Genomic DNA, 27,015 nt, shown 5'->3' with positions numbered 1-27,015 from the left:
GGGTTTTTTTGGGATTTTTTGGGGATTTTTTAGGGTTTATTTGGGGATTTTTTGGGGATTTTTTGGGGGGGGATTTTTAGGGGTTTTTGGGGATTTTTGGGGATTTTTTGGGGATTTTTTAGGGGATTTTTGGGGATTTTTTGGGGGATTTTTAGGGGATTTTTGGGAGTTTTTTTGGGTTTTTTGGGGATTTTTTTGGGACTTTTTAGGGAATTTTTGGGGGATTTTTGCGGAATTTTTTGGGGATTTTTTGGGATTTTTTTGGGATTTATTTGGGGGTTTTGGGGGATATTTTTGGGGTTTTTTTGGGATTTATTTGGGGATTTTTTGGGGATTTTATGGGGATTTTTTAGGGGTGTTTTGGGGGTGTTTTGGGGGTTTTTTGGGGGTTTTTGGGGATTTTTTTCGGGATTTTTTTGGGGATTTTATGGGGATTTTTTAGGGGATTTTTGGGGGATTTTTTGGGGATTTTTGGGATTTTATTTGGGGGTTTTTGGGGGGTTTATTTGGGTTTTTTTGGGGGATTTTTAGGGGTTTTTGGGGTTTTTTTTGGATTTTTTGGGGACTTTTTTTGGATTTTTTAGGGGATTTTTGGGGGGTTTTTGTGGGATTTTTTGGGGATTTTTTGGGATTTTATTGGGATTTATTTGGGGGTTTTTGGGGATTTTTTGGGATTTTTTAGGGGTGTTTTGGGTATTTTTGGGGGATTTTTGGGGATTTTTAGAGTTTTTTGGGGGTTTTTTTGGATTTTTTGGGGATTTTTTAGGGTTTATTTGGGGATTTTTGGGGGATTTTTTGGGGGGGATTTTTAGGGGTTTTTGGGGATTTTTGGGGATTTTTTTGGGATTTTTTAAGGATTTTTTGGGGATTTTTTGGGGGATTTTTAGGGGATTTTTGGGAGTTTTTTTGGATTTTTTGGGGATTTTTTGGCATTTATTTGGGGATTTTTTGGGGATTTTTTAGGGGTTTTTGGGGGATTTTGGTGGATTTTGGGGGATTTTTGGGGAATTTTGGGGATTTTTTAGGGCTTATTTGGGAATTTTTAGGAGTTTTTTGGGGATTTTTTTGGGATTTATTTGGGGGTTTTGTTGGATTTTAGGGGGATTTTTAGGGGGTTTTTTTTTGATTTTTTGGGGATTTTTAGGGGTTTTTGGGAGTTTTTGGGGGAGTTTTTGAACATTTTTTAGGGTTTATTTGGAGATTTTTTGGGGATTTTTGGGGGGATTTATTTGGGGTTTCAGAGGGATTTTTTGGGGGATTTTGGGGATTTTTTTGGGATTTTTAGGGATTTTTAGGGGTTTTTTTGGGGGTTTATTTGGGGTTTTTTTTGATTTTTTGGGGATTTTTTAGGGGGTTTTTGGGGATTTTTAGGGGATTTTTGGGGGTTTTTTGGGATTTTATTTGGGGATTTTTTGTGGTTTTTGGGGGGTTTTTTGGGGATGTTTTGGGGATTTTTGGGGGGATTTTTTTGCAGTTTTTTGGGGGATTTTTTAGGGTTTATTCGGAAGTTTTTGAGATTTTTTGGGGGTTTATTTGGGGGTTTTGGGGGGATTTTTTTGGGGGATTTTTTGCGGTTTTTGGAGGGTTTTTTTGGGTTTTTTTTGGCGTTTATTTGGGATTTTTGGGGGATTTTTGGGGGATTTTTTAGGGATTTTTTTGGAGAATTTTGGGGATTTTTTTTGCAGTTTTTTGGGGATTTTGGGGGGTTTTTTTGAGTTTTTTTAGGGTTTTTTTGCGGTTTTTTGGGGGGTTTTTTGGGGGGTTATTTGGGGGTTTTTCAATGTTTTTTGGGGGGTTTTTTAGGGATTTTTTAGAGTTTTTTGGAGATTTTTGGGGTGTTTTTACTGGTTTTTGGGGGTTTTTGGGGGTTTTTGGGGGGAATTTTTGGGGGTTTTTTGGGGGGGTTTTTTGGGGTGTTTTTTGCAGTTTTTGGGTCTTTTTTGGGTGTTTTTTGGCCGTTTTGGGGGTTTTTTTTGGGGGGTGTTTTTTGCAGTTTTTGGGTCTTTTTGGGGTGTTTTGGGGGGTTTTTTTTGGGGTGTTTTTTGCAGTTTTTGGGTCTTTTTCGGGTGTTTTTTGGGCTTTTTTTTGGGGGGTGTTTTTGGGGTTTTTTTGGGGGTGTTTTTTGCAGTTTTTGGGGGTTTTTTGGGGGTGTTTTTGGGGTGTTTTTGGGGGTTTTTTTTTGGGGGTGTTTTTGGGATTTTTTGGGGGTGTTTTTTGCAGTTTTTGGGTCTTTTTTGGGTGTTTTTTGGGGGTTTTTTGAGCGTGTTTTTGGGGTGTTTTGGGGGGTTTTTTTTGGGGTGTTTTTTGCAGTTTTTGGGTCTTTTTCGGGTGTTTTTTGGGTTTTTTTTTGGGGTGTTTTTGGGGGTTTTTTTGGGGTGTTTTTTGCAGTTTTTGGGGGTTTTTTGGGGGTTTTTTTGGGGTTTTTTTTGGGGTGTTTTTTGGGGTTTTTTTGGGGGGGTTTTTTGCAGTTTTTGGGGGGTTTTTGGGGTGTTTTTGGGTGTTTTTGGGTGTTTTTTGGGCTGTTTTCTGGGCGGTTACCTGGAGCGCGGCGCCGGTCGATGAGGGAAGGGTTGGGCGGCAAAGGATCGTCATCAAAGTCGAATTCCGTCGGGACCGGAGGTCTGCGAAAACCAGGAAAAAAACCAAAAAAAACGGGAATTTTGGGAGGGGGGGGGAGGGAGAATTTAAATCCAGTTCGGAGCTCCACCCCCATCCCCCAACGAGTTTTCCAAGAGCGGCTGGGAAAGGTTTGGGGAAAAAAATTCGGGGAATTGTTGGGAAATAAAAAAGTTTTTTTGGGAGTTCGGGGAGGTTTGGGCAGAGGTTTTGTGAGGTTTTTGTCTCCTGAAGGTCCCAAAATTCTGGGAATTTCCCCCAGAAGTTTCAAGTGGGACACGGAATCCTCCTGAATTTTGCAGCAGGGTTTTCTAAGTTCCTCCCAATCCGTCCCAAATCCCCCCGAATCCTCCTCAAATCCCTCAAAATCCACCCCAAACCTCCCAAAAATCCCATTTAAATCCCCCAAATCCATCCCAAACCTCCCAAAAATCCCATTTAAATCCCTCAAAATCCATCCCAAACCTCCCAAAAATCCCATTTAAATCCCTCAAAATCCATCCCAAACCTCCCAAAAATCCCATTTAAATCCCTCGAATCCACCCCAAACCTCAAATCCATCCCAAACCTTCCCAAACTTCCCAAAACCTTCCCAAATCCATCCGGAACCTCCTTGAAACATTCCAAAACCTTCCCGAATCCACCCCGAACCTTCCTAAAGCTTTCCAAATCCATCCCAAACCTCCCCAAACCTTCCCAAATCTATCCCAAACCTTCTCAAATCCGTCCTAGACCTTCCCAAATCATCTCAAACCTTCCCAAAATCCCCCCAAACCTCCCCAACTCCCCCCCAAACCTCCCCAAATCCCCTCAAAATCACCCCCAAACCTTCTCAAACCTTCCCAAATCATCCCAAACTTTTCCAAATCCCCCCCAAACTTCCCCAACTCCCCCCAACTCCCCCAGCTCCCCCCAACCCCCCCAGCTACCCCCCAAACCTCCCCAAATTCACCCCAAACTTTTCCAAATCCCCCCCAAACCCCCCCAGCTCCCCCCAACTCCCCCCCAAACCTCCCCAAAATCCCCCCAAACTTCCCCAAATCCATCCCAAACCTGCACAAACCTCCACAAACCTCCCCAAATCCATCCCAAACCTCCCCGAAATCCCCCCAAACCTTCCCCAAACCCCCCCAAACCTCCCCAAATTCCCCCAAATCCACCCCAAACCTCCCCAAATCTATCCCAAACCTTCTCAAATCCATCCCAGACCTCCCCAAACCCCCCCAAACCTCCCCAACTGCCCCCAAACCTCCCCAAATCGATCCCAAACTTCCCCAAATCCATCCCAAACTTTTCCAAATCCCCCCCAAACCTCCCCAACTCCCCCCAAACCCCCCCAGCTCCCCCCAAACCTCCCCAAAATCCCCCCAAACCTCCCCAAATTCACCCCAAACTTTTCCAAATCCCCCCCAAACCTCCGCAAACCCCCCCAAACCTCCCGAACTCCCCCCCAGATCTCCCCAAAATCCCCCCAAACCTCCCCAAATCCATCCCAAACCCCCCCAAACCTTCCCAAATCCCCCCAAAATCACCCCCAAACCTTCCCAAACCTTCCCCAAATCCCCCCCAAACCTCCCCATCTCCCCCCAACCCCCCCAGCTCCGGCCCCCAGGCCCGTCTCACGTCTGGCGGCGGCTCTCCGGGCCGGGGCTGCCGCCGGCTCCCGGCTCCTCGTCGGCGTCGCTGCCGGGCTCGGGCGTGGGCTGGCGGCGCGGCCGAGGGACGGCGCGCAGCGGGAGGACGCCGGCGCCGGCGATGGCCTCGTAGAGCCGCCGGATCTCGCCGGGCTCCGGGATCCAGCCGCCGGCGGGCTCCGAGCCTTCCTCCTCTTCCTCGCTCCAGGGGACGGCCCAGTCGTCTTCCTCGGCGGGGGGCGGCGGGGGGGATCGGGGGGGCGGGGGGGAGGGGGAGGGGCGGGGGAGGGGGAGGGGGGAGGGGGGGGAGGGGGGGGAGGACATGGAGGGGGGCTGGGGGGGGGATGGGGGGAGATTTGGGGGGAAAAGGCGGAAATTGGGGGAATTTGGGGGGAAATTGGGGAAATTTGGGGGGAAAAAGGCAGAAATTGGAATTTGGGGGAAAATTGGGGAAATTTGGGGGAAAATTGGGGAAATTTGGGGGGAAAAAAGGCAGAAATTGGGGGAATTTGGGGGAAATTTGGGGGAAAATTGGGGAAATTTGGGGGGGAAAAAGGCAGAAATTGGGGGAATTTGGGGGAAAATTGGGGAAATTTGGGGGAAAATTGGGGAAATTTGGGGGGAAAAAGGCGGAAATTGGGGGGAATTTGGGGGAAAATTGGGGGGAAAAAGGCAGAAATTGGGGGGAATTTGGGGGGGAAAAAGGCAGAAATTGGGGAATTTGGGGGAAAATTGGGGAAATTTGGGGGGAAAAAAGGCAGAAATTGGGGGAATTTGGGGGAAATTTGGGGGAATTTGGGGGAAAATTGGGGAAATTTGGGGGAAATTTGGGGGAAAATTGGGGAAATTTGGGGGGAAAAAATTGGGGAAATTTGGGGGGAAAAAGGCAGAAATTGGGGGAATTTGGGGGAAAATTGGGGGAATTTGGGGGAAAATTGGGGAAATTTGGGGGAAAAAAGGCAGAAATTGGGGGAATTTGGGGGGAAATTGGGGGAATTTGGGGGAAAAAAGGCAGAAATTGGGGGAATTTGGGGGGAAAAAATTGGGGAAATTTGGGGGAAAATTGGGGAAATTTGGGGGGAAAAAGGGCAGAAATTGGGGGAATTTGGGGGAAAATTGGGGAAATTTGGGGGAAAATTGGGGAAATTTGGGGGGAAAAAGGCAGAAATTGGGGGAATTTGGGGGAAAATTGGGGAAATTTGGGGGAAAATTGGGGAAATTTGGGGGGAAATTGGGGAATTTGGGGGGAAAAAGGCAGAAATTGGGGGAATTTGGGGGGAAATTGGGGGAATTTGGGGGAAATTGGGGGAATTTGGGGGAAAAAGGCAGAAATTGGGGGAAAATTGGGGGGAAAAAGGCAGAAATTGGGGGAAATTTGGGGGAAAATTGGGGAATTTGGGGGGGGAAAAAGGCAGAAATTGGAATTTGGGGGAAAATTGGGGAAATTTGGGGGGAAATTGGGGAAATTTGGGGGGAAATTGGGGAAATTTGGGGTAAAAAGGCAGAAATTGGGGGGAATTTGGGGGAAAATTGGGGAAATTTGGGGGAAAATTGGGGAAATTTGGGGGGAAAAAGGAAAAAATTGGGGGAAATTGGGGAAATTGGTGGGGAAAAGGGAAGATTTGGGGGAAATTTGGGGGATTTGGGGGAAAAAGGCAAAAATTGGGGAAATTAGGGGGAAATTTGGGGAAAATTGGGGGGGAAAAGGGGAAGATTTGGCAAAAATTGGGGGAAATTTGGGGGGAAAGGGGAAGATTTGGGGAAATTTGGGGGGATTTGAGGGAAAAAAGGCAGAAATTGGGGAAATTTGGGGGAAAATTGGAGAAATTTGGGGGGGGGAAAAGGCAAAATGTGGGGAAAATTGAGAAGATTTGGGGATGCAGGAAGATTTAAAGAAAAAATTGGGGGAAATTTGCGGAGATTTGAAGGAAATTTGGAGAAAATTTGAGGGAATTCGGGGAAAATGTGGGGAAAAAATGGAATTTGGGAACAGTTGGGGAGAATTTGAGGGAATTCGGGAAAATTTGAGTCAGCAGAGGAAAATTTGAGGGGATTTGGGGCAAAGTTTGGTGGAATTCGGGAAGATTTGTGGGAATTCGATGGGATTTTGGGGGGGGGAGAATTCGGGGCGATCGGGGAAAAAAATTTTGGGAGGGAGAAAAAAAAGGGGGAAAATTTGGGATTTGGGGAGAAAAAAAACAAAAGGGATGAATTTTAGGATGAATTGGGATGGTCCCAGCACATTTTTCCAACATTTTTCCAACATTTTTTCCCCCCCGTTTTCCCCCCCCCCACACCCCGCCGCCATCTTGCCCATGACGTCACCGCCCCCCCCCCGTTCCCGTTTTCCCCCCTCCTCACAAATTCTCGCCGCTCTCCGTTCCCGGCCCTCCCCCACCGAGCCCCGACCGACCTTCCCCCGCCTCCTCCGGGGCAGCTCCGACCCTCCCGGAGGCCTCACTCAGCTCCCTGCCGCCATCTCGCCGCCATTTGTCCTTCCCGCCCCTTCCTTCCCCTCACAACGCGCGACTACACCTCCCATCAACCCCCGCGGTGCGTACCGGAAACAACGCGACGTAACGGCTATATCACCCAATCAGCGCGGAGGAGAGGCGGAGGAGCGGCGCTGCCGCCATTTTTCCTTCCCGCCCTTTCCTTCCCCTCACAACGCGCGACTACACCTCCCATCAACCCCCGCGGTGCTTACCGGAAATCACACGACGTAACGGATATATCACCCAATCAGCGCGGAGGAGAGGCGGAGGAGCGGCGCTCCCGTCATTTGTCCTTCCCCTCACAACGCGCGACTACAGCTCCCATCAACCCCCGCGGTGCGTACCGGAAATCACGCGACGTAACGGCTATATCACCCAATCAGCGCGGAGGAGAGGCGGAGGAGCGGCGCTCCCGCCTTTTTTCCTTCCCCTCACAACGCGCGACTACAGCTCCCATCAACCCCCGCGGTGCGTACCGGAAACAACGCGACGCAACGGCTATATCACCCAATCAGCGCGGAGGAGAGGCGGAGGAGCGGCGCTCCCGCCTTTTTTCCTTCCCCTCACAACGCGCGACTACAGCTCCCATCCACCCCCGCGGCGCGTACCGGAAACAACGCGACGCAACGGCTGTGTGTGGACCAATCAGCGCGGAGGAGAGGCGGAGGAGCGGCGCTGCCGCCATTTGTCCTTCCCCTCACAACGGGCGACTACACCTCCCACCAACCCCCGCGGCGCGTACCGGAAACAACGCGACGTAACGGCTATATCACCCAATCAGCGCGGAGGAGAGGCGCTGCCGCCATTTGTCCTTCCCCTCACAACGCGCGACTACACCTCCCACCAACCCCCGCGGCGCGTACCGGAAATCACGCGACGTGACGGCTATATCACCCAATGAGCGCGGAGGAGAGGCGGGGTCGCAGCGATGGCGGCGGCGTGGCGGGCGGCGCTGTGCGCGGCGGGCGCGGCGCTGTCGCTGTACGCGCTGCACGTGGAGCACCGCGCCGCCCGGGACCCGGCTTACCGCGCCGCCTGCGACCTGGCGCCCTCCGTGTCCTGCACGCGCGTCTTCACCTCCCGGTAAAAAGAAAAATTAAAAAAAAAAAAAAAAACACGAGGAGAAAACACCCGGGAAAAAAAAAAAAAAAACGCGGGAAAGAAAGAGGGGGGGGGATAGGAGGCGGGGTTTGGGGGAAAGGGGTGGGCGGGGTTTGCGAAGGGGCGGGCCGCCAGGGGGCGCTGGGAGGAGGAAAAGGCGGGGGGTTTAAAATGGCGGAAGGGGGGGCGTGGCTTGGCTGAGGGGCGGGGCTTCTGCTGTATCTCGGCTTTCCGTTAATTAAATCCGTGCGCGGTGATTTTGTGCTGATTGGATCCATGCGCGGCAGTGCGTGTGTTAATTGGATCCATCTGTTGTGGGTTTATGCTAATTGTATCCATATATGGTAATACTTATGGTAATTAGATCCCTATAGTGTGGATTTATGCTAATTGTATCCATATATGGTAATGCTTAGGTTAATTAGATCCATATAGCGTGGCTTTATGCTAATTGTATCCATATATGGTCATGCTTAAGTTAATTAGATCCATATAGAGTGAATTTATGCTAATTATATCCGTATATGGTAATGCTTAAGTTAATTAGATCCATATAGAGTGAATTTATGCTAATTATATCCATATATGGTAATGCTTAAGTTAATTAGATCCATATAGAGTGGGTTTATGCTAATTATATCCATATATGGTAATACTATGGTAACTAGACCCATATATGGTGGCTTTATGCTAATTGTATCCATATATGGTAATTCGCATGGTAATTAGATCTGTAAATTGTAGCTTTATGCCACTTATATCCATATATGGTAATGCGTGTGTTAATTAGATCCGTACATGGTGGATTCTGCTAATTATATCCATATATGGTAATGCTTATGGTAATTAGATCCCTATAGTGTGGATCTATGCTAATTGTATCCGTATATGGTAATTCTTATGTTAATTAGGCCCGTAAAGGATGGCTTTATGCAAATTGTATCCATATATGGTGATTCTGATGTTAATTAGATCCATATATTGTGGATTATGCTAATTATATCCATATATGGTAATGCTTATGGTAATTAGATCCATATATGGTGGATTTACGCTAATTATATCCATATATGGTAATCCTTAGGTTAATTAATCAGTATATTGCGGGTTTACGCTAATTATATCCATATATGGTAGTGCTTATGTTAATTAGATACATTTTTGTGGGCTTATGCTAATTATGTCCATATATGGCAGGGTTTATATTAATTAGGTCGATTAATGGTTGAGGGGGCGTGGCTTAACTTAATGACATGGATATTGAAGGGGGCGTGGACTAGCTAAAGGGGCGTGTCTCAGCGCGATAAGGAACCAATGGGGGCTGGGGGCGTGGCTTAGACACCAAGAAAGGGCGTGGTTTATCTGAGAAGGGCGTGGGTCTGCCGAACCAAGCACCAATAGGGGCTGGGGGCGTGGCTTATCTACCTGCCCACGCCATATATGGGTTTGTGGGCGGGGTCTCATCGGTGCCACGCCCCTTTTTTTGCAGGTGGGGGCGTGGCCTGGGGCTGGTGGAGCCGGTGCTGGGCAAGGACAGCGCCGCCAACGTCCCCAACGGCGCCATCGGGCTGCTCTTCTACCTGCTGCAGGGGCTGCTGGGTAACGGGGACCGCGGGGGGCCGGGGACACCCTGGGGACGCCCTGGGGGACACTTGGGTGACACTGGGGAGACTCTGAGGACACTGGGGACACTTTGGGGACATCGGGGACACTCTTGGTGACCCTTTGGTGACACTTTGGGGACACTGGTGACACTCTGGTGACATTGGGGACACTTTGGGGACACCCTGGGGACACTTGGGTGACTCTGGGGAGACTCTGAGGACATTGGGGACACTTTGGGGACCCTGGTGACATCGGGGACACTCTTGGTGACCCTTTGGTGACATTGGTGACACTCTGGTTGCATTGGGGACACTCCTGGGGACACTCTGGTGACACTCGGGTGACATTGGGGAGACTCTGAGGACACTGGGGACACTTTGGGGACACTGGTGACACTTTGGTGACATTGGGGACACTCCTGGGGACACTTTGGTGACACTTGGGTGACACTGGGGAGATTCTGAGGACACTGGGGACCCTTTGGTGACACTGGTGACATCGGGGACACTCCTGGTGACCCTTTGGTGACATTGGTGACTCTTTGGTGACACTTTGGTGACATTGGGGACACTCCTGGGGACACTTTGGTGACACTCGGGTGACATTGGGGAGACTCTGAGGACACTGGTGACACCCTGGTGACATCGGGGACACTCTTGGTGACATTGGTGACTCTTTGGTGACATTGGGGACACTCCTGGTGACATTGGTGATGCCCTGGTGGTATTGGTGACACTTTGGGGACACTTTGGTGATATTGGTGACACCCTGGTGACACCAGTGACCCTTTGGGGACACTCTTGGTGACCCTTTGGTGACACTGGTGACACCGTGGTGACATTGGTGACTCTTTGGGGACACTGGTGACACTCTTGGTGACACTTTGGTGACCCTTTGATGACACTCTTGGTGACACTGGTGACATTGGTGACACCCTGGTGACATTGAGGACACTCTAGGTGACACTTTGGTGACCCTTTGGGGACACTCTTGGTGACACTGGTGACCCTTTGGGGACACTGGTCACACTCCTGGTGACATCCTGGTGACATTGGTGACTCTTTGGGGACACTGGTGACCCTTTGGGGACACTGGTCACACTCTTGGTGACCCTTTGGGGACACTGGTGACCCCCCGGTGACACTGGTGACCCTTTGGGGACACTCTTGGTGACACTTTGGTGACCCTGGTGACCCTTTGGTGACATTGGTGACTCTTTGGTGACCCCCTAGTGACACTGGTGACCCTTTGGTGACATTGGTGACCCTGGTGACCCTTTGGTGACACTGGTGACTCTTTGGTGACACTCTTGGTGACATCCTGGTGACATTGGTGACTCTTTGGGGACACTGAGGACACTCTTGGTGACCCTTTGGTGACCCCCCAGTGACACTGGTGACATTTTGGGGACACTGGTCACACTCTTGGTGACCCCTCGGTGACACTGGTGACCCTTTGGGGACACTCTTGGTGACACTGGTGACACCCTGGTGACATTGGTGACTCTTTGGGGACATTGGTCACACTCTTGGTGACCCTTTGGTGACACTGGTGACCCTTTGGTGACACTCTTGGTGACCCTTTGGGGACACTGGTGACCCTTTGGTGACACTCTTGGTGACCCCCTGGTGACATTGGTGACTCTTTGAGGACACTGAGGACACTTTTTGTGACCCTTTGGTGACACTGGTGACCCTTTGGTGACATTGGTGACTCTTTGGTGACTCTTTGGTGACACTCTTGGTGACATCCTGGTGACATTGGTGACTCTTTGGGGACACTGAGGACACTCTTGGTGACCCTTTGGTGCCCCTTTGGTGACATTGGTGCCCCTTTGGTGCCCCCTCGGTGACCCTTTGGTGACATTGGTGACCCTGGTGACCCTTTGGTGCCCCCTCGGTGACCCTGGTGACCCTTTGGTGACATTGGTGACCCTTTGGTGACATTGGTGACCCTTTGGTGACATTGGTGACCCTTTGGTGACCCTTTGGTGACCCTTTGGTGCCCTTTGGTGACATTGGTGACCCTTTGGTGACCCTGGTGACCTTTTGGTGCCCCTTTAGTGACCCTTTAGTGACTCTTTGGTGACCCTGGTGCCCCTTTGGTGACATTGGTGACCCTTTGGTGCCCTTTGGTGCCCCTTTGGTGACCCTGGTGACCCTTTGGTGCCCCCTCGGTGACCCTTTGGTGACATTGGTGACCCTTTGGTGCCCTTTGGTGCCCCCTCGGTGACCCTGGTGACCCTTTGGTGACCCTGGTGACCCTTTGGTGCCCCCTCGGTGACCCTGGTGCCCCTTTGGTGACATTGGTGACCCTTTGGTGCCCTTTGGTGACCCTGGTGACCCTTTGGTGACATTGGTGACCCTTTGGTGCCCCTTTGGTGCCCTTTGGTGCCCCTCGGTGACCCTGGTGACCCTTTGGTGACATTGGTGACCCTTTGGTGACCCTTTGGTGCCCTTTGGTGACATTGGTGACCCTTTGGTGCCCCTTTGGTGCCCTTTGGTGACATTGGTGACCCTTTGGTGCCCCTTTGGTGCCCTTTGGTGCCCTTTGGTGACATTGGTGACCCTTTGGTGACCCTGGTGACCTTTTGGTGCCCCTTTAGTGACCCTTTAGTGACTCTTTGGTGACCCTGGTGCCCCTTTGGTGACATTGGTGCCCCTTTGGTGACCCTTTAGTGACTCTTTAGTGACTCTTTGGTGACACTGGTGACCCTTTGGTGACATTGGTGCCCCTTTGGTGACCCTTTAGTGACTCTTTAGTGACTCTTTGGTGACCCTGGTGCCCCTTTGGTGACATTGGTGCCCCTTTGGTGACCCTTTAGTGACTCTTTAGTGACTCTTTGGTGACACTGGTGACCCTTTGGTGCCCCTCGGTGACCCTGGCGACCCTTTGGTGACATTGGTGACCCTTTGGTGCCCCTTTGGTGCCCTTTGGTGCCCTTTGGTGACATTGGTGACCCTTTGGTGACCCTGGTGACCTTTTGGTGCCCCTTTAGTGACCCTTTAGTGACTCTTTGGTGACACTGGTGACCCTTTGGTGACATTGGTGACCCTTTGGTGCCCTTTGGTGACATTGGTGCCCCTTTGGTGCCCTTTGGTGCCCTTTGGTGACCCTTTGGTGACATTGGTGACCCTTTGGTGCCCCTTTGGTGCCCTTTGGTGACCCTTTGGTGACATTGGTGACATTGGTGCCCCTTTGGTGCCCCTTTGGTGACCCTGGTGACCCTTTGGTGACCCTGGTGACCCTTTGGTGACATTGGTGACCCTTTGGTGCCCCTTTGGTGCCCTTTGGTGCCCCTCGGTGACCCTGGCGACCCTTTGGTGACATTGGTGCCCCTTTGGTGCCCCTCGGTGACCCTTTGGTGACCCTCCTCCCCCCCAGGCACCTCGGGGTCGCGCGCGGCGGCGGCGGCGCTGCTGGCGACCTCGGCGGCGGCGGCGGCGGCGTCGCTGTGGCTCGGCGCCGTGCTGCTCTTGGGCCTCGGCGACCTGTGCGTGGTGTGCCTGAGCACCTACGGCCTCAACCTGGCGCTGCTCGGCCTCAACCTGCGCCGCTGGCGGCCGCCCGGAGACGGACGGGACCCGCCCAAAGACGACTGAAATCCGCCCGGAAACGGGTGGAATCCGCCCGGAAACGGATGGAATCCGCCCGAAAATGGATGGAATCTGCTCGAAAACGGATGAGATTACCCAAAAATGGATGGAATCAACCCAAAAATGGATGGAATCCGCCCAAAAATGGATGAAATCAACCCAAAAATGACTGAAATCTGCTCGAAAACGGATGAGATTGCCCAAAAATGACTGAAATCCGCCCGGAAACGGATGGAATCCGCCCGAAAACTGATGGAATCTGCCCAAAAATGGATGAAATCAACCCAAAAATGGATGAGATTGCCCAAAAATGACTGAAATCTGCTCGAAAACGGATGAGATTGCCCGAAAATGGATGAAATCAACCCAAAAATGGATAAGATTGCCCGAAAATGGATGAAATCAACCCAAAAATGACTGAAATCTGCTCGAAAACGGATGAGATTACCCAAAAATGGATGAAATCAACCCAAAAATGACTGAAATCCATTCAAAAATGGATGAGATTGCCCAAAAACGACTGAAATCCGCCCGGAAACGGGTGGAATCCGCCCGGAAACGGATGGAATCTGCCCGAAAATGGATGGAATCTGCTCGAAAACGGATGAGATTGCCCAAAAACGGATGAAATCAACCCAAAAATGGATGGAATCCGCCCAAAAATGACTGAAATCTGCTCGAAAACGGATGAGATTACCCGAAAATGGATGAAATCAGCCCAAAAATGACTGAAATCCGCTCGAAAATGGATGAGATTGCCCAAAAACGACTGAAATCCGCCCGGAAACGGATGGAATCCGCCCAAAAATGGATGAAATCAACCCAAAAATGGATAAGATTGCCCAAAAATGGATGAAATCAACCCAAAAATGGCTGAAATCCGCTCGAAAACGGATGAGATTACCCGAAAATGGACGAAATCAACCCAAAAATGGATGGAATCTGCCCAAAAATGACTGAAATCAACCCAAAAATGACTGAAATCTGCTCGAAAATGACTGAAATCTGCTCGAAAACGGATGAGATTACCCAAAAATGGATGAAATCAACCCAAAAATGACTGAAATCCGCTCAAAAACGGATGAGATTGCCCAAAAATGACTGAAATCCATTCAAAAATGGATGAGATTGCCCAAAAATGACTGAAATCCGCCCGGAAACGGATGAGATTACCCGAAAACGGATGAAATCAGCCCAAAAATGGATGAGATTGCCCAAAAATGGATGAAATCAGCCCAAAAATGACTGAAATCCGCCCGAAAACGGATGAGATTACCCGAAAATGGATGAAATCAACCCAAAAATGGATGAGATTGCCCAAAAATGGATGAAATCAGCCCAAAAACGAATGAAATCCGCCCGGAAACGACTGAAATCTGCCCGAAAACGGATGAGATTACCCAAAAACGGATGAAATCAACCCAAAAATGGATGAAATCAACCCAAAAACGGATGAGATTACCAAAAATGGAGGGAATCGCCCAAAAACGGACGGAATCCACCCAAAAACGACTGAAATCTGCCCGGAAACGGATGAGATTACCCAAAAATGGATGAAATCAACCCAAAAATGACTGAAATCTGCTCAAAAACGGATGAGATTACCCAAAAATGGATGAAATCAACCCAAAAATGACTGAAATCCACCCAAAAATGGATGAGATTGCCCAAAAATGGATGAAATCAGCCCAAAAACGACTGAAATCCGCTCGAAAACGGATGAATTACCCAAAAAGGGATGGAATCAACCCAAAAATGGATGGAATTTGCCCAAAAATGACTGAAATCAACCCAAAAACGGATGAAATCAACCCAAAAATGGATGAAATCTGCCCAAAAACGGCTGAAATCAACCCAAAAATGACTGAAACCTGACCGAAAACGGTGGAAATCAACCCAAAAACGGATGAAATTACCCAAAAACGGATGAAATCTGCCCAAAAATGACTGAAACCGACCGGAAACAGCGGAAATTACCCAAAAATGGCTGAAATCTGCCCAAAAATGGATGGAATCAACCCAAAAACGGATGAATTACCCGAAAACGGATGAAATCCGCCCAAAAATGGATGAAATTACCCAAAACTGACTGAAACCCAACCAAAAACGGCGGAAATCGGCCTGAAAATGACTGAAAACAACCCAAAACTGGCTGAAATCTGCCCGAAACCGGCGGAAATTACCCAAAACTGGCTGAAATCCACCCGAAAACGGCTGAAATCCGCCTGGAAACTGCTGAAATCGGCCCAAAAATGACGGAAATTCACCCGAAAATGGCTGAAATTACCCAAAAACGGTGGAAATCAACCCAAAAACTGCTGAAATCAACCCAAAACTGACTGAAATCCGACCGGAAACGGCGGAAATTACCTGAAAACTGATGAAATTACCCAAAAACGGCCGAAATCAACCCAGAACTGACTGAAATCGGCCCCAAAATCGGCTGAAATCCGCCCAAAATTGGGGCGCGGGGAGGTGAAGTGACGGTAAACGGAGGAAAAGTTACGTGGGAGCGGGTGAAATGGGTCAGAAACGGTGAGAAATGGGTCAAAAACGGTGAGAAATGGGTCAGAAACGGTGAGAAATGGGTCAAAAATGGTGAGAAATGGGTCAGAAACGGTGAGAAATGGGTCAGAAACGGTGAAAAATGGGTCAGAAACGGTGAGAAATGGGTCAGAAACGGTGAGAAATGGGTCAAAAACGGTAAAAATGGGTCAAAAATGGTCAGAAATGGGTCAGAAACGGTGAAAAATGGGTCAAAAACGGTAAAAATGGGTCAAAAACGGTCAGAAATGGGTCAAAAAATGCGTTAATTGGGTCAAAAGTGGCCTTAAGTGGGTCGAAAGTGGCCTTAAGTGGGGTAAAAGTGACATTAATTGGGTCCAAAATGGCGTTAATTGGATTAAAATGGCATTAATTGGATTAAAAATGGCATTAATTGGATCAAAAATGGCATTAATTAGATCAAAATTGGTTTTAAATGGATCAAAGATGGTTTTAAATGGGTTAAAATGACATTAATTGGATTAAAAATGGCATTAATTGGATCAAAAATGGTTTTAAATGGAGCAAAAACTGTTTTAAATGTGTCAAAATTGTTTTAAATGTGTCAAAAATGGTTTTAAATGTGTCAAAAATGGTTTTAAATGGGTCAAAAACGGTTTTAAATGTGTCAAAAATGGTTTTAAATGTGTCAAAAATGGTTTTAAATGGATCAAAAATAGTTTTAAATGGAGCAAAACCAGCAATAAACGGAGCAAAATTTACATTAAAGCGACCAAACGTCACAGTAAAGTGTCTGAAACGGGTCCGAAGTGGGAATAAAGTGACCAAAAGTGACAAAAAAGTGACAAAAAGTGACAAAAAAGTCCCAAATCACCCCAAAAAGCCTCCGGGATTCTCTTTTTCCCCCCCCTCGATTTTTTTCACCAAAAAAAATTACTTCGGGTTAATTTTTTTGCCCCGGATTTTTTCACCACCACCCGCCCCCGAATTTTTTTTTTTTTTTAATTAAAAAAAAAAGGAAAATTCGGGGATTTGGAAATTCCTTTTTATTTCCCCCTCAATTTTCAGGCCCCCGAAATAAAATTGAGGATCCAGGACCATTCACCCCAACCAAAAAAAAAACCTCTTTAATGACCCAAACCCCCTTTTTTCCCCAAAAAAACCGAGATTTTCTTCATTTCCCCCTCACAAAACACCCCAAAATCCCTTTTTTTAAATAATTTTTAAGTTTAAAGCGATCGCTCACGCCTCACCTCCGGCCTTTGAGGGGCGCCGCTTTCCCGCCTCAGGCTCGGGCCGCACCAACCCCTTACCAAAAAACCACTTTAATGACCCAAAACCCCTTTTTTTCACCCCAAAACCGAGATTTTCTTCATTTCCCCCTCACAAAACACCCCAAAATCCCTTTTTTTAAAATAATTTTTAAGTTTAAAGCGATCGCTCACGCCTCACCTCCAGGCCTGCGCGCCGGGCCGTACCACCGTGAGGGGAACCCGCGGGGGGAGCCGCGCCCGCAGCGGGGAACGGGCGAGTCCATCGCCCGCCCAACCCGGGGGGGGAGGTATCGGCGAGGCCCCGGCCGCCGTTGGTTCGTAAAAAAAAATATATAAAAAATAATAATTTAGGACTTAATTTTTTAAAAAAAGGGTTTTTTTAATTATTTTCCCGGGGGAGGAGGGAAAATGGAACGGGGGTTTGGAGAGGGGGGGAAAGGCGGAAATGGAGGAAGGAGCTGAGGGGGGGGGAGAGGAAGAGTCCGGACGCGGGGCTTGGGGAGAAGGGACGGCGGAGAGGTGGGAACGGAGGGTTGAAGGGGGAAAAGAATGATAATTTATTAAAAACAAGGGATCCCGGAGAGGTTTTTGTGGGAATTCTGAGGGGGGAGAAGGGATTTGGAGGGATTTATGAGGTGATTTTTACAAAAAAAACACGAAATTCCGGGTGCTTCAAAGCTTTTCTAGGGGGATCCTGGACCTTCGGAGTTGCTATTTTTGGGGAATTCTGAGGGGAAAAAGGCTCCCGGAGGGATTTTTGGGGGAATTCTGAGGGAAAAAAGGATTTTAAAACGGTTTTTTGGGAGATTTTTAGTTTTAAAAGTGAATTCCAGACCCTTAAATCCTGTTTTTGGGGGGTTTGGACCTTTTCAGTTTCTATTTTGGGAGATTCTGAGGGGAAAAAGGTTCCCGGAGGGATTTTTGAGGAGAATTCTGAGGGGAAAAAGGCTCCCGGAGGGATTTTTGGGGGAATTCTGAGGGGAAAAAGGATTTTAAAAACGTTTTTTGGGAGATTTTTAGTTTTAAAAGTGAGTTCCAGACACTTAAAATCTTATTTTTGGGGGTTTTGAACCTTCTCAGTTTCTATTTTTGGGAGATTCTGAGGGGAAAAAAGGTTCCCGGAGGGATTTTTGGGGGAATTCTGAGGGGAAAAAGTATTTTTAAACGTTTTTTTGGGAGATTTTTAGTTTTAAATGTGAGTTCCCGACCCTTAAATCCTGTTTTTTGGGGGTTTTGATCCTTTTCAGTTTCTATTTTGGGAGATTCTGAGGGGAAAAAGGCTCCTGGAGTTGTTTTGGGGGGGAACTCTGAGGGGAAAAAGGATTTTAAAAACTTTTTTTGGGAGATTTTGAGGTTTAAAAGTGAGTTCCAGACACTTAAAATCTTATTTTTGGGGGTTTTGGACCTTTTCAGTTTCTATTTTGGGGAGATTCTGAGGGGAAAAAAGGTTCCCGGAGCGATTTTTGAGGAGAATTCTGAGGGGAAAAAAGGTTCCCGGAGTTGTTTTGGGGGGAACTCTGAGGGAAAAAAGTATTTTAAAACATTTTTTTGGGAGATTTTTAGTTTTAAATGTGAATTCCAGACCCTTAAATCCTGTTTTTTGGGGGTTTGGACCTTTTCAGTTTCTGTTTTTGGGGAGAATTCTGAGGGGAAAAAGGCTCCTGGAGTTGTTTTGGGGGGGAACTCTGAGGGGAAAAAGGATTTTAAAACGTTTTTTGGGGAGATTTTGAGTTTTAAAAGTGAATTCCAGACACTTAAAATCTTATTTTTGGGGGTTTTGGACCTTTTCAGTTTCTATTTTGGGGAGATTCTGAGGGGAAAAAAGGTTCCCGGAGCGATTTTTGAGGAGAATTCTGAGGGGAAAAAGGCTCCTGGAGGGATTTTTGGGGGAATTCTGAGGGAAAAAAGGATTTTAAAAACGTTTTTTGGGAGATTTTTAGTTTTAAAAGTGAGTTCCAGACCCTTAAATCCTGTTTTTTGGGGGTTTTGGACCTTTTCAGTTTCTATTTTGGGGGAAACTCTGAGGGGAAAAAAGGTCCCGGAGGGATTTTTGAGGAGAATTCTGAGGGAAAAAGGATTTTAAAACGTTTTTTTGGGAGATTTTGAGTTTTAAAAGTGAATTCCAGACCCTTAAATCCTGTTTTTTTGGGGGGGATCCTGTTTTTATTTTCGAGGAATTCTGAGAGAGGGAAAAAAAAAACAAAAAAAAAAACAAAAAAAAAGTGATTCCGGAGCGATTTTTGGATTTTTGAGTTTGAAAAAAGGAGATTCGGACACTTAAATTCTTATTTTTTTGGAGGGTTCTGAACCTTCTAAATTCTGGTTTTGGGGGTTTTTTGTTTGTTTTTGTGGAGTTTTTGGGGTGTTTTAGGGGATTTTTGGGTGATTTTGGGTTTTTTTTGGGCGATTTTGGGTGATTTTGGGTGATTTTGGTGTTTTTTGGGTGATTTTGGGTGATTTTGGGGTTTTCCGGCGATTTTTGGTGTTTTTTGGGTGATTTTGGTGGGTTTTGGGCGATTTTGGTGGGTTTTGGGTGATTTTGGGCGATTTTGGTGTTTTTTGGGTGATTTTGGGTGATTTTAGGGGATTTTTGGGTGATTTTGGGGTTTTGGGGTTTTTTTTTGGATTTTTGGGGAGTTCTTGTGGGGATTTTGGGTCCCTAAAGGGTCTTTTGGTGTTTTGGGGGTGATTTTGATGTTTTTTGGGCGATTTTGGGTGATTTTGATGGTTTTGGGGTGATTTTGGTGGTTTTTGGGCGATTTTGGGCGATTTTGGGTGATTTTGGTGGTTTTTGGGTGATTTTGGGGTTTTTTGAGTGATTTTGGTGGGTTTTGGGTGATTTTGGGTGATTTTGGGGTTTTTGGGGTGATTTTGGTGGGTTTTGGGTGATTTTGGGGTTTTTTGGGTGATTTGGGGGTTTGGGGGGGTTTTTTGGGGGTTTTTTGGGGTTTTTTTGGGCGATTTTGGGTCCCTAAAGGGTTTTTTGGGGTTTTTTTCGGCGATTTTGGGGTCTCTTATTGGGGTTTGGGGTTTTTTGGGCGTTTTTTTGGGTTCCTAGAGGGGATTTTGGGTTTTTGGGGGTTATTTTGGGGTTTTTGGGTGATTTTCTGGTTTTTGGGATGATTTTGGGGTTTTTTTGGTGATTTTGGTGGGTTTTGGGGTGATTTTGATGGTTTTGGAGTGATTTTGGAGGGTTTTGGGTGATTTTGGTGGTTTTTGGGTGATTTTGGTGTTTTTCGGGTTATTTTCGTGTTTTTTTGGGTGATTTTGGTGATTTTTGGGTGATTTAACCCATTAACCCTTTCCCCTCCCCATTAACCCTCTCCCCTCCCCATTAACCCTCTCCCCTCCCCATTAACCCTTTCCCCTCCCCATTAACCCTCTCCCCTCCCCATTAACCCTTTCCCCTCCCCATTAACCCTCTCCCCTCCCCATTAACCCTCTCCCCTCCCCATTAACCCTTTCCCCTCCCCATTAACCCTCTCCCCTCCCCATTAACCCTTTCCCCTCCCCATTAACCCTTTCCCCTCCCCATTAACCCTCTCCCCTCCCCATTAACCCTTTCCCCTCCCCATTAACCCTTTCCCCTCCCCATTAACCCTCTCCCCTCCCCGTTAACCCTTTCCCCACCCCCATTAACCCTTTCCCCGCCGATGCAGGAGATGCTGCGGCGGGTTCTGGGGGGCTCCCTGAGGGGGGCGGGGACGGCCCCCCGCGCCCCCCCCGCCCGCGCCGCCGCCGACCAGACGCAGACCCCGCCCGACCTGGCCCGGGAGCGCTGCAAGGCCGTCACCTCCTTCTACCACCAGCCCGCCATCGATGCCGCCGCCGAGAAGGTCGGAGACCCCGCCCCCAAATGGCCCGGAGACCCCGCCCCCAAATAACCCAGAGACCCCGCCCCAAATTACCCAAATTACCCCGGAGACCCCGCCCCCAAATGGCCCAGAGACCCCGCCCCGAATTACCCAAATTACCCCGGAGACCCCACCCCCAAATGGCCCGGAGACCCCGCCCCCAAATAACCCAGAGACCCCGCCCCGAATTACCCAAATTACCCCGGAGACCCCGCCCCCAAATTACCCCAGAGACCCCGCCCCGAATTACCCAAATTTCCCCGGAGACCCCGCCCCCAAATGGCCCAGAGACCCCGCCCCGAATTACCCAAATTTCCCCAGAGACCCCGCCCCCAAATGGCCTGGAGACCACGCCCCGAATTACCTCAAAACCCCGCCCCAAAATTCCCAAAAAATCCCCAGAGACCCCGCCCACAAGTTGCCCGGAGACCCCGCCCCAAATTACCCAAAAAAATCTCCTTTTTTTCCCCAAAATCTCCTTTTTTTCCCCAAAATCTCCTTTTTTTCCCCAAATCTCCTTTTTTTCCCCAAAATCTCCTTTTTTTCCCCCAAAATCTCCTTTTCCTCCCCAAAATCTCCTTTTTTCCCCCAAAATCTCCTTTTTTTCCCCAAAATCTCCTTTTCGTCCCCAAAATCTCCTTTTCTTCCCCAAAATCTCCTTTTTTTGCCCCAAAATCTCCTTTTTTTGCCCAAAATCTTCCTTTTTTTGCCCAAAATCTCCTTTTTTCCCCCAAAATCTCCTTTTTTTGCCCCAAAATCTCCTTTTCTTCCCCAAAATCTCCTTTTTTTCTGCCCAAAATCTCCTTTTCTTCCCCAAAATCTCCTTTTCTTCCCCAAAATCTCCTTTTTTTGCCCCAAAATCTCCTTTTTTTCTGCCCAAAATCTCCTTTTTTTGCCCAAAATCTCCTTTTTTCCCCCAAAATCTCCTTTTTTTGCCCCAAAATCTCCTTTTCTTCCCCAAAATCTCCTTTTTTTCTGCCCAAAATCTCCTTTTTTCCCCCAAAATCTCCTTTTCTTCCCCAAAATCTCCTTTTCTTCCCCAAAATCTCCTTTTCTTCCCCAAAATCTCCTTTTCTTCCCCAAAATCTCCTTTTCTTCCCCAAAATCTCCTTTTTTCCCCCAAAATCTCCTTTTTTTGCCCAAAATCTCCTTTTTTCCCCCAAAATCTCCTTTTTTCCCCCAAAATCTCCTTTTCTTCCCCAAAATCTCCTTTTTCTGCCCAAAATCTCCTTTCGTCCCCAAAATCTCCTTTTCTTCCCCAAAATCTCCTTTTTTTCTGCCCAAAATCTCCTTTTTTCCCCCAAAATCTCCTTTTCCTCCCCAAAATCTCCTTTTTTCCCCCAAAATCTCCTTTCTTCCCCAAAATCTCCTTTTTTTTGCCCCAAAATCTCCTTTTCTTCCCCAAAATCTCCTTTTTTCCCCCAAAATCTCCTTTTCTTCCCCAAAATCTCCTTTTTTTGCCCCCAAATCTCCTTTTCTTCCCCAAAATCTCCTTTTTCCCCCAAAATCTCCTTTTCCTCCCCAAAATCTCCTTTTTTCCCCCAAAATCTCCTTTTCTTCCCCAAAATCTCCTTTTTTTGCCCAAAATCTCCTTTTTTTTTTCCCAAAATCTCCTTTCTTCCCCAAAATCTCCTTTTTTTTGCCCAAAATCTCCTTTTTTTGCCCCAAAATCTCCTTTTCTTCCCCAAAATCTCCTTTTTTTGCCCCAAAATCTCCTTTTTTTGCCCAAAATCTCCTTTTTTCGCCCCAAAATCTCCTTTTTTTCCCCCCAGCCCTCGGTTCGCCTGACCCCCACCACCATGCTCTACTCGGGGCGCTCGCAGGACGGCAGCCACATCCTGGTGAGGGAGACCCCCGAATTTGGGGGGAAATTCCCAAAATTTGGGGGAATTTGGGAGGATTTGGAAGATCCCCAGAATTTAGGATTGAAATCCCAAAAATTTGGGGGTTTTTGGAGGTTTTTTAGGGGAAAATCCCAAAATTTTGGGGAAATTTGGGAAGATTTTGAGGGTCCCCAGAATTTAGAGGTGAAATCCCAAAAATTTGGGGATTTTGGGAGGTTTTTTAGGGGAAAATCCCAAAATTTTGGGGGATTCAGGAAAATTTTGAGGGTTTGGGGTGCCCAGAGTTTAGGGGGTGAAATTTGGGGGGAAAATCCCAAAAATTTGAGGGAATTTGGGAGGATTTTGAAGATCCCCAGAATTTAGGATTGAAATCCCAAAAATTTGGGGGAATTTTGGAGGAATTTTGGAGGAATTTGAGGATTTTGAGGGTCTCCAGAATTTAGAGGTGAATTCCCAAAAATTTGGGGGGTTTTGGGAGGTTTTTAGGGGAAAATCCCAAAATTTTGGGGGAATTTGGGAGGATTTTGAGGGTCCCCAAAATTTGGGGGTGAAATTTTGGGGAAATTCCCAGAAATTTTGGGGGACTTGGGAGGATTTTTGGGACGGATTTCCCCAAATTTCGGGGGAAAATCCCAAAACTTTGGGGAATTTTGGAGGATTTTTGGATGGATTTCCCCAAATTTGGCTGATTTCCCCAAAATTTGATGTTTCGGGCGGTTGGGGGATCCCAAAATTTTGGGGAATTCGGGGGAAACTCCTTAAAACCTGAGGAATTTTTGAGAGCCCCAAAACCCGCCTCGAAATTTTGTCGATTTGGGCGACAAAAAAGAAGAACCAGGAAAATGAAAATTGCGGTCGAAAAAGAGATTTGGGGGTTCCCGAAACTCCCAAAAAAATCCGTGAGGGGGTGGGAAAGGTGCCGAAAAACTCGGGAATTGCCCAAATTTTGTGTTTTTCCCCCCAGAAAAGCGCCCGGTACCTGCAGCAGGAGCTGCCCGTGCGCATCGCCCACCGCATCCAGGGCTTCCGCCAGCTGCCCTTCATCATCGGCTGCAATCCCACCATCCTCCACGTGGTGAGAGGCGGGATCTCCGGCTGGGGGGGGGGAATCCCGAAATTCCCGGAGAAATGGCGAAATTCCCGCGGAAATCGGGAGAATTCGGGCGGAATCGGCGAAATTTCGAGGGGAAAGTCTTCAAAATTCAAGGCAAAAGTCTCAAATTTCTGAGGGGAAATCCTGAAATTCCCTGGGAATCCCGAAGATTTCACGGGAATCCCAAAAATTCTGAGAGGAATCCTGAAATTCCCGGAAAAATCGCGAAATTCCTGAGGAAATGGGGAAAATTTGGGTGGAATCGGCAAAATTTCAACAGGAAAATCTTCAAAATTTCAGGGGAAAATCCTAAAACTTTCAGGGGAAAAACGTAAAATTCTGAGAGGAATCCCAAAAATTTCACGGGAATCCCAAAAATTCTGAGAGGAATCCTGAAATTCCCGGGAAAATCACGAAATTCCTGAGGAAATCGGGAATTTGGGCTGGAATCGGCAAAATTTCAAGAGAAAAGTCCCCAAAATTTAAGGCAAAAGTCTCAAATTTCTGAGGGGAAATCCTGAAATTCCCTGGGAATCCCGAAAATTTCACGGGAATCCCAAAAATTCCGGGGGGAATCCTGAAATTCCCGGAAAAATCGCGAAATTCCCGAGGAAATGGGAAAATTTGGGTGGAATCGGCGAAATTTCATGGGGAAAATCTTCAAAATTTCAGGGGGAAATCCTAAAATTTCCAGGGGAAAAACGTAAAATTCCCTGGGAATCCCGAAAATTCCTGGGGGAATCCTGAAATTCCCAGAAAAATCACGAAATCCCCGAGAAAATCAGAAATTTTTAAACAGAATTTGCAAAATTTTGGCAAAAAAAATCTATAAAATTTTGGGGAAAAATCTTAGAATTTCCAGGGGAGACCCCGAAATTCTGAGGGGAATCCCAAAAGTTTCATGGGAATCCCAAAAATTTCCAAAAATATCCCTGAAATTCCCAGAAAAATCGCAAAATTCCCGAGAAAACCAAAAATTTTTAAGCGGAATTCGCGAAATTTTGAGGGGAAAAAATCTCAAAATTTCGGGGGGAAATCCTAAAATTTCCAGGGGAAAAACGTAAAATTCCCTGGGAATCCCGAAAATTCCTGGGGGAATCCTGAAATTCCCAGAAAAATCACGAAATCCCCGAGAAAATCAGAAATTTTTAAACAGAATTTGCAAAATTTTGGCAAAAAAAATCTATAAAATTTTGGGGAAAAATCCTAAAATTTCCAGGGGAGACCCCGAAATTCTGAGGGGAATCCCAAAAATTTCCTGGGAATCCCAAAAATTTCCAAAAAATTCCCTGAAATTCCCAGAAAAATGGCGAAATTCCCGAGAAAACCAAAAATTTTTAAGCGGAATTCGCGAAATTTTGAGGGGAAAAATCTCAAAATTTCGGGGGGAAATCCTAAAATTTCCAGGGGAAAAACGTAAAATTCTGAGGGGAATCCCAAAATTTCATGGGAATCCCCAAAATTCCCGGGGGGAATCCCGAAATTCCCGGGGACAAATCCCGAAGTTTGGGTTTTCTCCCGGAATTCTGAGTGCGTCCCCTCCCCCCAGCACGAGCTGTACATCCGCGCCTTCCAGAAACTGAGCGACTTCCCGCCGGTGAGTGACGCACCTGGGCACACCTGGGACACCTAAAATACACCTGGGGACACCTGGGACACACCTGGGACACACCTGGGGACACCTGGGACACCTAAAATACACCTGGGGACACCTGGGGACACCTGGGGACAGCTGGGACACACCTGGGGACACCTGGGACACCTGGGACACCTAAAATACACCTGGGGACACCTGGGACACACCTGGGACACCTGGGACACCTAAAATACACCTGGGACACACCTGGGGAGACCTGGGACACACCTGGGGACACCTGGGACACCTAAAATACACCTGGGGACACCTGGGGACACCTGGGGACAGCTGGGACACACCTGGGCACACCTGGGGACACCTGGGACACCTAAAATACACCTGGGGTCACCTGGGACACCTAAAATACACCTGGGGTCACCTGGGGACACCTGGGACACCTAAAATACACCTGGGGTCACCTGGGGACACCTGGGGACACCTGGGGACACCTGGGACACACCTGGGGACACCTGGGGACACCTGGGGACACCTGGGGACACCTGGGGACACCTGGGGACAGCTGGGACACACCTGGGGACACCTGGGCACACCTGGGGACACCTGGGGACACCTGGGACACACCTGGGGACACCTGGGACACACCTGGGACACACCTGGGGACACCTGGGGACACCTAAAATACACCTGGGGACACCTGGGGACACCTGGGACACCTGGGGACACCTAAAATACACCTGGGCACACTTGGGCACACCTGGGGGGTGAGAGACACACCTGGGCACACCTGGGAGCACCTGGGGGCACCTGGGACACACCTGGGCACACCTGGGGGCACCTAAAATACACCTGGGACACACCTGGGGACACCTGGGGACAACTGGGACACACCTGAGACACACCTGGGGATACCTGGGGACAGCTGGGACACACCTGGACACACCTGGGGACTCACCTGGGATACACCTGGGGACTCACCTGGGCACACCTGGGCACTGACCCGTCTCCCGTGCGCAGATCCAGGGGCGCAGCGACGAGTCCCAGTACTGCGCGCTGCTGCGGCAGCTGCTGGAGGATCACAAGGACGTGGTGACGCTGCTGGCCGAGGGGCTGAGGGAGTGCCGCAGGCACATCCAGGTAACCTCACCTGGGACACACCTGGGACAGGTGAGCTCACCTGTGGGGACACACACACACACACACACACACACACCTGCTGGCCGAGGGGCTGAGGGAGTGCCGCAGGCACATCCAGGTAACCTCACCTGGGACACACCTGGGACAGGTGAGCTCACCTGTGGGGACACACACACACACACACACACACACACCTGCTGGCCGAGGGGCTGAGGGAGTGCCGCAGGCACATCCAGGTAACCCCACCTGGGACAGGTGAGCTCACCTGGGACACGCCTGGGACAGGTGACCCCACCTGGGACAGGTGACCTCACCTGGGACACACCTGGGACAGGTGAGCTCACCTGGGACACACCTGGGACAGGTGACCTCACCTGGGGCACACCTGTGATACACCTGTACATGTGGGAAGTCCCACCTGAGCCACACCCACTCACCTGTCCCTCACCTGTCTCTCACCTGTCTCACTTGTCTCTCCCCTGTCTCTCCCCTGTCTCACCTGTCTCTCACCTGTCTCTCACCTGTCTCTCACCTGTCTCTTATCTGTTCTCGTCTGTCTCACCTGTCTTACCTGTCACCTGTTTTCACCTGCCTCTCACCTGTCACACCTGTCTCACCTGTCTCCCTTGTCTCCCCTGTCTCCCCTGTCTCTCACCTGTCCCTCACC

At 48.5% G+C, this 27,015-nt stretch overlaps 4 protein-coding genes across 4 annotated transcripts; 3 read left to right on the top strand and 1 right to left on the bottom strand.

Annotated features, from left to right (window-relative positions):
- Positions 1–456: 456 nt before the first annotated feature.
- Positions 457–4,891, bottom strand: PAGR1 (PAXIP1 associated glutamate rich protein 1). Its single transcript, XM_066174964.1, has 2 exons — positions 4,240–4,891; positions 457–2,621 (listed from the first exon to the last, which is right to left on the bottom strand). Exons 1-2 carry the CDS (start codon positions 4,572–4,574, stop codon positions 1,811–1,813), a joined length of 1,146 nt encoding a protein of 381 aa, XP_066031061.1. The 5' UTR covers positions 4,575–4,891; the 3' UTR covers positions 457–1,810.
- A 1,208-nt stretch (positions 4,892–6,099) lies between these two features.
- On the top strand, positions 6,100–7,506 carry LOC136284613 (uncharacterized). The gene is made up of 3 exons (XM_066174963.1): positions 6,100–6,129; positions 6,469–7,081; positions 7,196–7,506. Exons 1-3 carry the CDS (start codon positions 6,100–6,102, stop codon positions 7,504–7,506), a joined length of 954 nt encoding a protein of 317 aa, XP_066031060.1.
- Positions 7,071–16,320, top strand: LOC136284615 (vitamin K epoxide reductase complex subunit 1-like protein 1). Its single transcript, XM_066174965.1, has 3 exons — positions 7,071–7,828; positions 9,336–9,445; positions 12,836–16,320. The coding sequence occupies exons 1-3, from the start codon at positions 7,674–7,676 to the stop codon at positions 13,051–13,053; spliced, it is 483 nt and encodes a 160-aa protein (XP_066031062.1). The 5' UTR covers positions 7,071–7,673; the 3' UTR covers positions 13,054–16,320.
- A 732-nt stretch (positions 16,321–17,052) lies between these two features.
- LOC136284616 (branched-chain alpha-ketoacid dehydrogenase kinase-like) lies at positions 17,053–26,348 on the top strand (the record flags this gene model as incomplete). The annotated part of the gene is made up of 6 exons (XM_066174966.1): positions 17,053–17,140; positions 20,486–20,662; positions 22,453–22,521; positions 23,489–23,599; positions 25,167–25,214; positions 26,229–26,348. Coding segments are annotated over exons 2-6 (522 nt in total), but the record flags the coding sequence as incomplete, so codon positions are not given.
- Between the last annotated feature and the right edge of the window lie 667 nt (positions 26,349–27,015).

Source organism: Chamaea fasciata, unplaced genomic scaffold, assembly GCF_029207755.1.
Source record: "Chamaea fasciata isolate MVZ Bird 193981 ecotype frontalis unplaced genomic scaffold, bChaFas1.0.hap1 SCAF_1181, whole genome shotgun sequence".
NCBI lineage: Eukaryota > Metazoa > Chordata > Aves > Passeriformes > Sylviidae > Chamaea > Chamaea fasciata.
Note: the sequence above shows the minus strand (reverse complement) of the source record. Positions and strands in the feature narration are given on the sequence as shown.

Excerpts from the sequence above, each read along its gene's own strand:
- PAGR1 (XM_066174964.1), bottom strand. The coding sequence starts at position 4,574 with ATGTCCTCCCCCCCCTCCCCCCCCTCCCCCCTCCCCCTCCCCCGCCCC. Across the intron at positions 2,622-4,239 it reads CCGGAGAGCCGCCGCCAGAC|ACCTCCGGTCCCGACGGAAT; the intron begins GTGAGACGGGCC and ends TGGTTTTCGCAG.
- LOC136284613 (XM_066174963.1), top strand. The coding sequence starts at position 6,100 with ATGTGGGGAAAATTGAGAAGATTTGGGGAT. Across the intron at positions 6,130-6,468 it reads AATTGAGAAGATTTGGGGAT|GATGAATTGGGATGGTCCCA; the intron begins GCAGGAAGATTT and ends GATGAATTTTAG. Across the intron at positions 7,082-7,195 it reads AGCTCCCATCAACCCCCGCG|CTCCCATCAACCCCCGCGGT; the intron begins GTGCGTACCGGA and ends GCGCGACTACAG.
- LOC136284615 (XM_066174965.1), top strand. The coding sequence starts at position 7,674 with ATGGCGGCGGCGTGGCGGGCGGCGCTGTGCGCGGCGGGCGCGGCGCTG. Across the intron at positions 7,829-9,335 it reads ACGCGCGTCTTCACCTCCCG|GTGGGGGCGTGGCCTGGGGC; the intron begins GTAAAAAGAAAA and ends CTTTTTTTGCAG. Across the intron at positions 9,446-12,835 it reads CCTGCTGCAGGGGCTGCTGG|GCACCTCGGGGTCGCGCGCG; the intron begins GTAACGGGGACC and ends CCTCCCCCCCAG.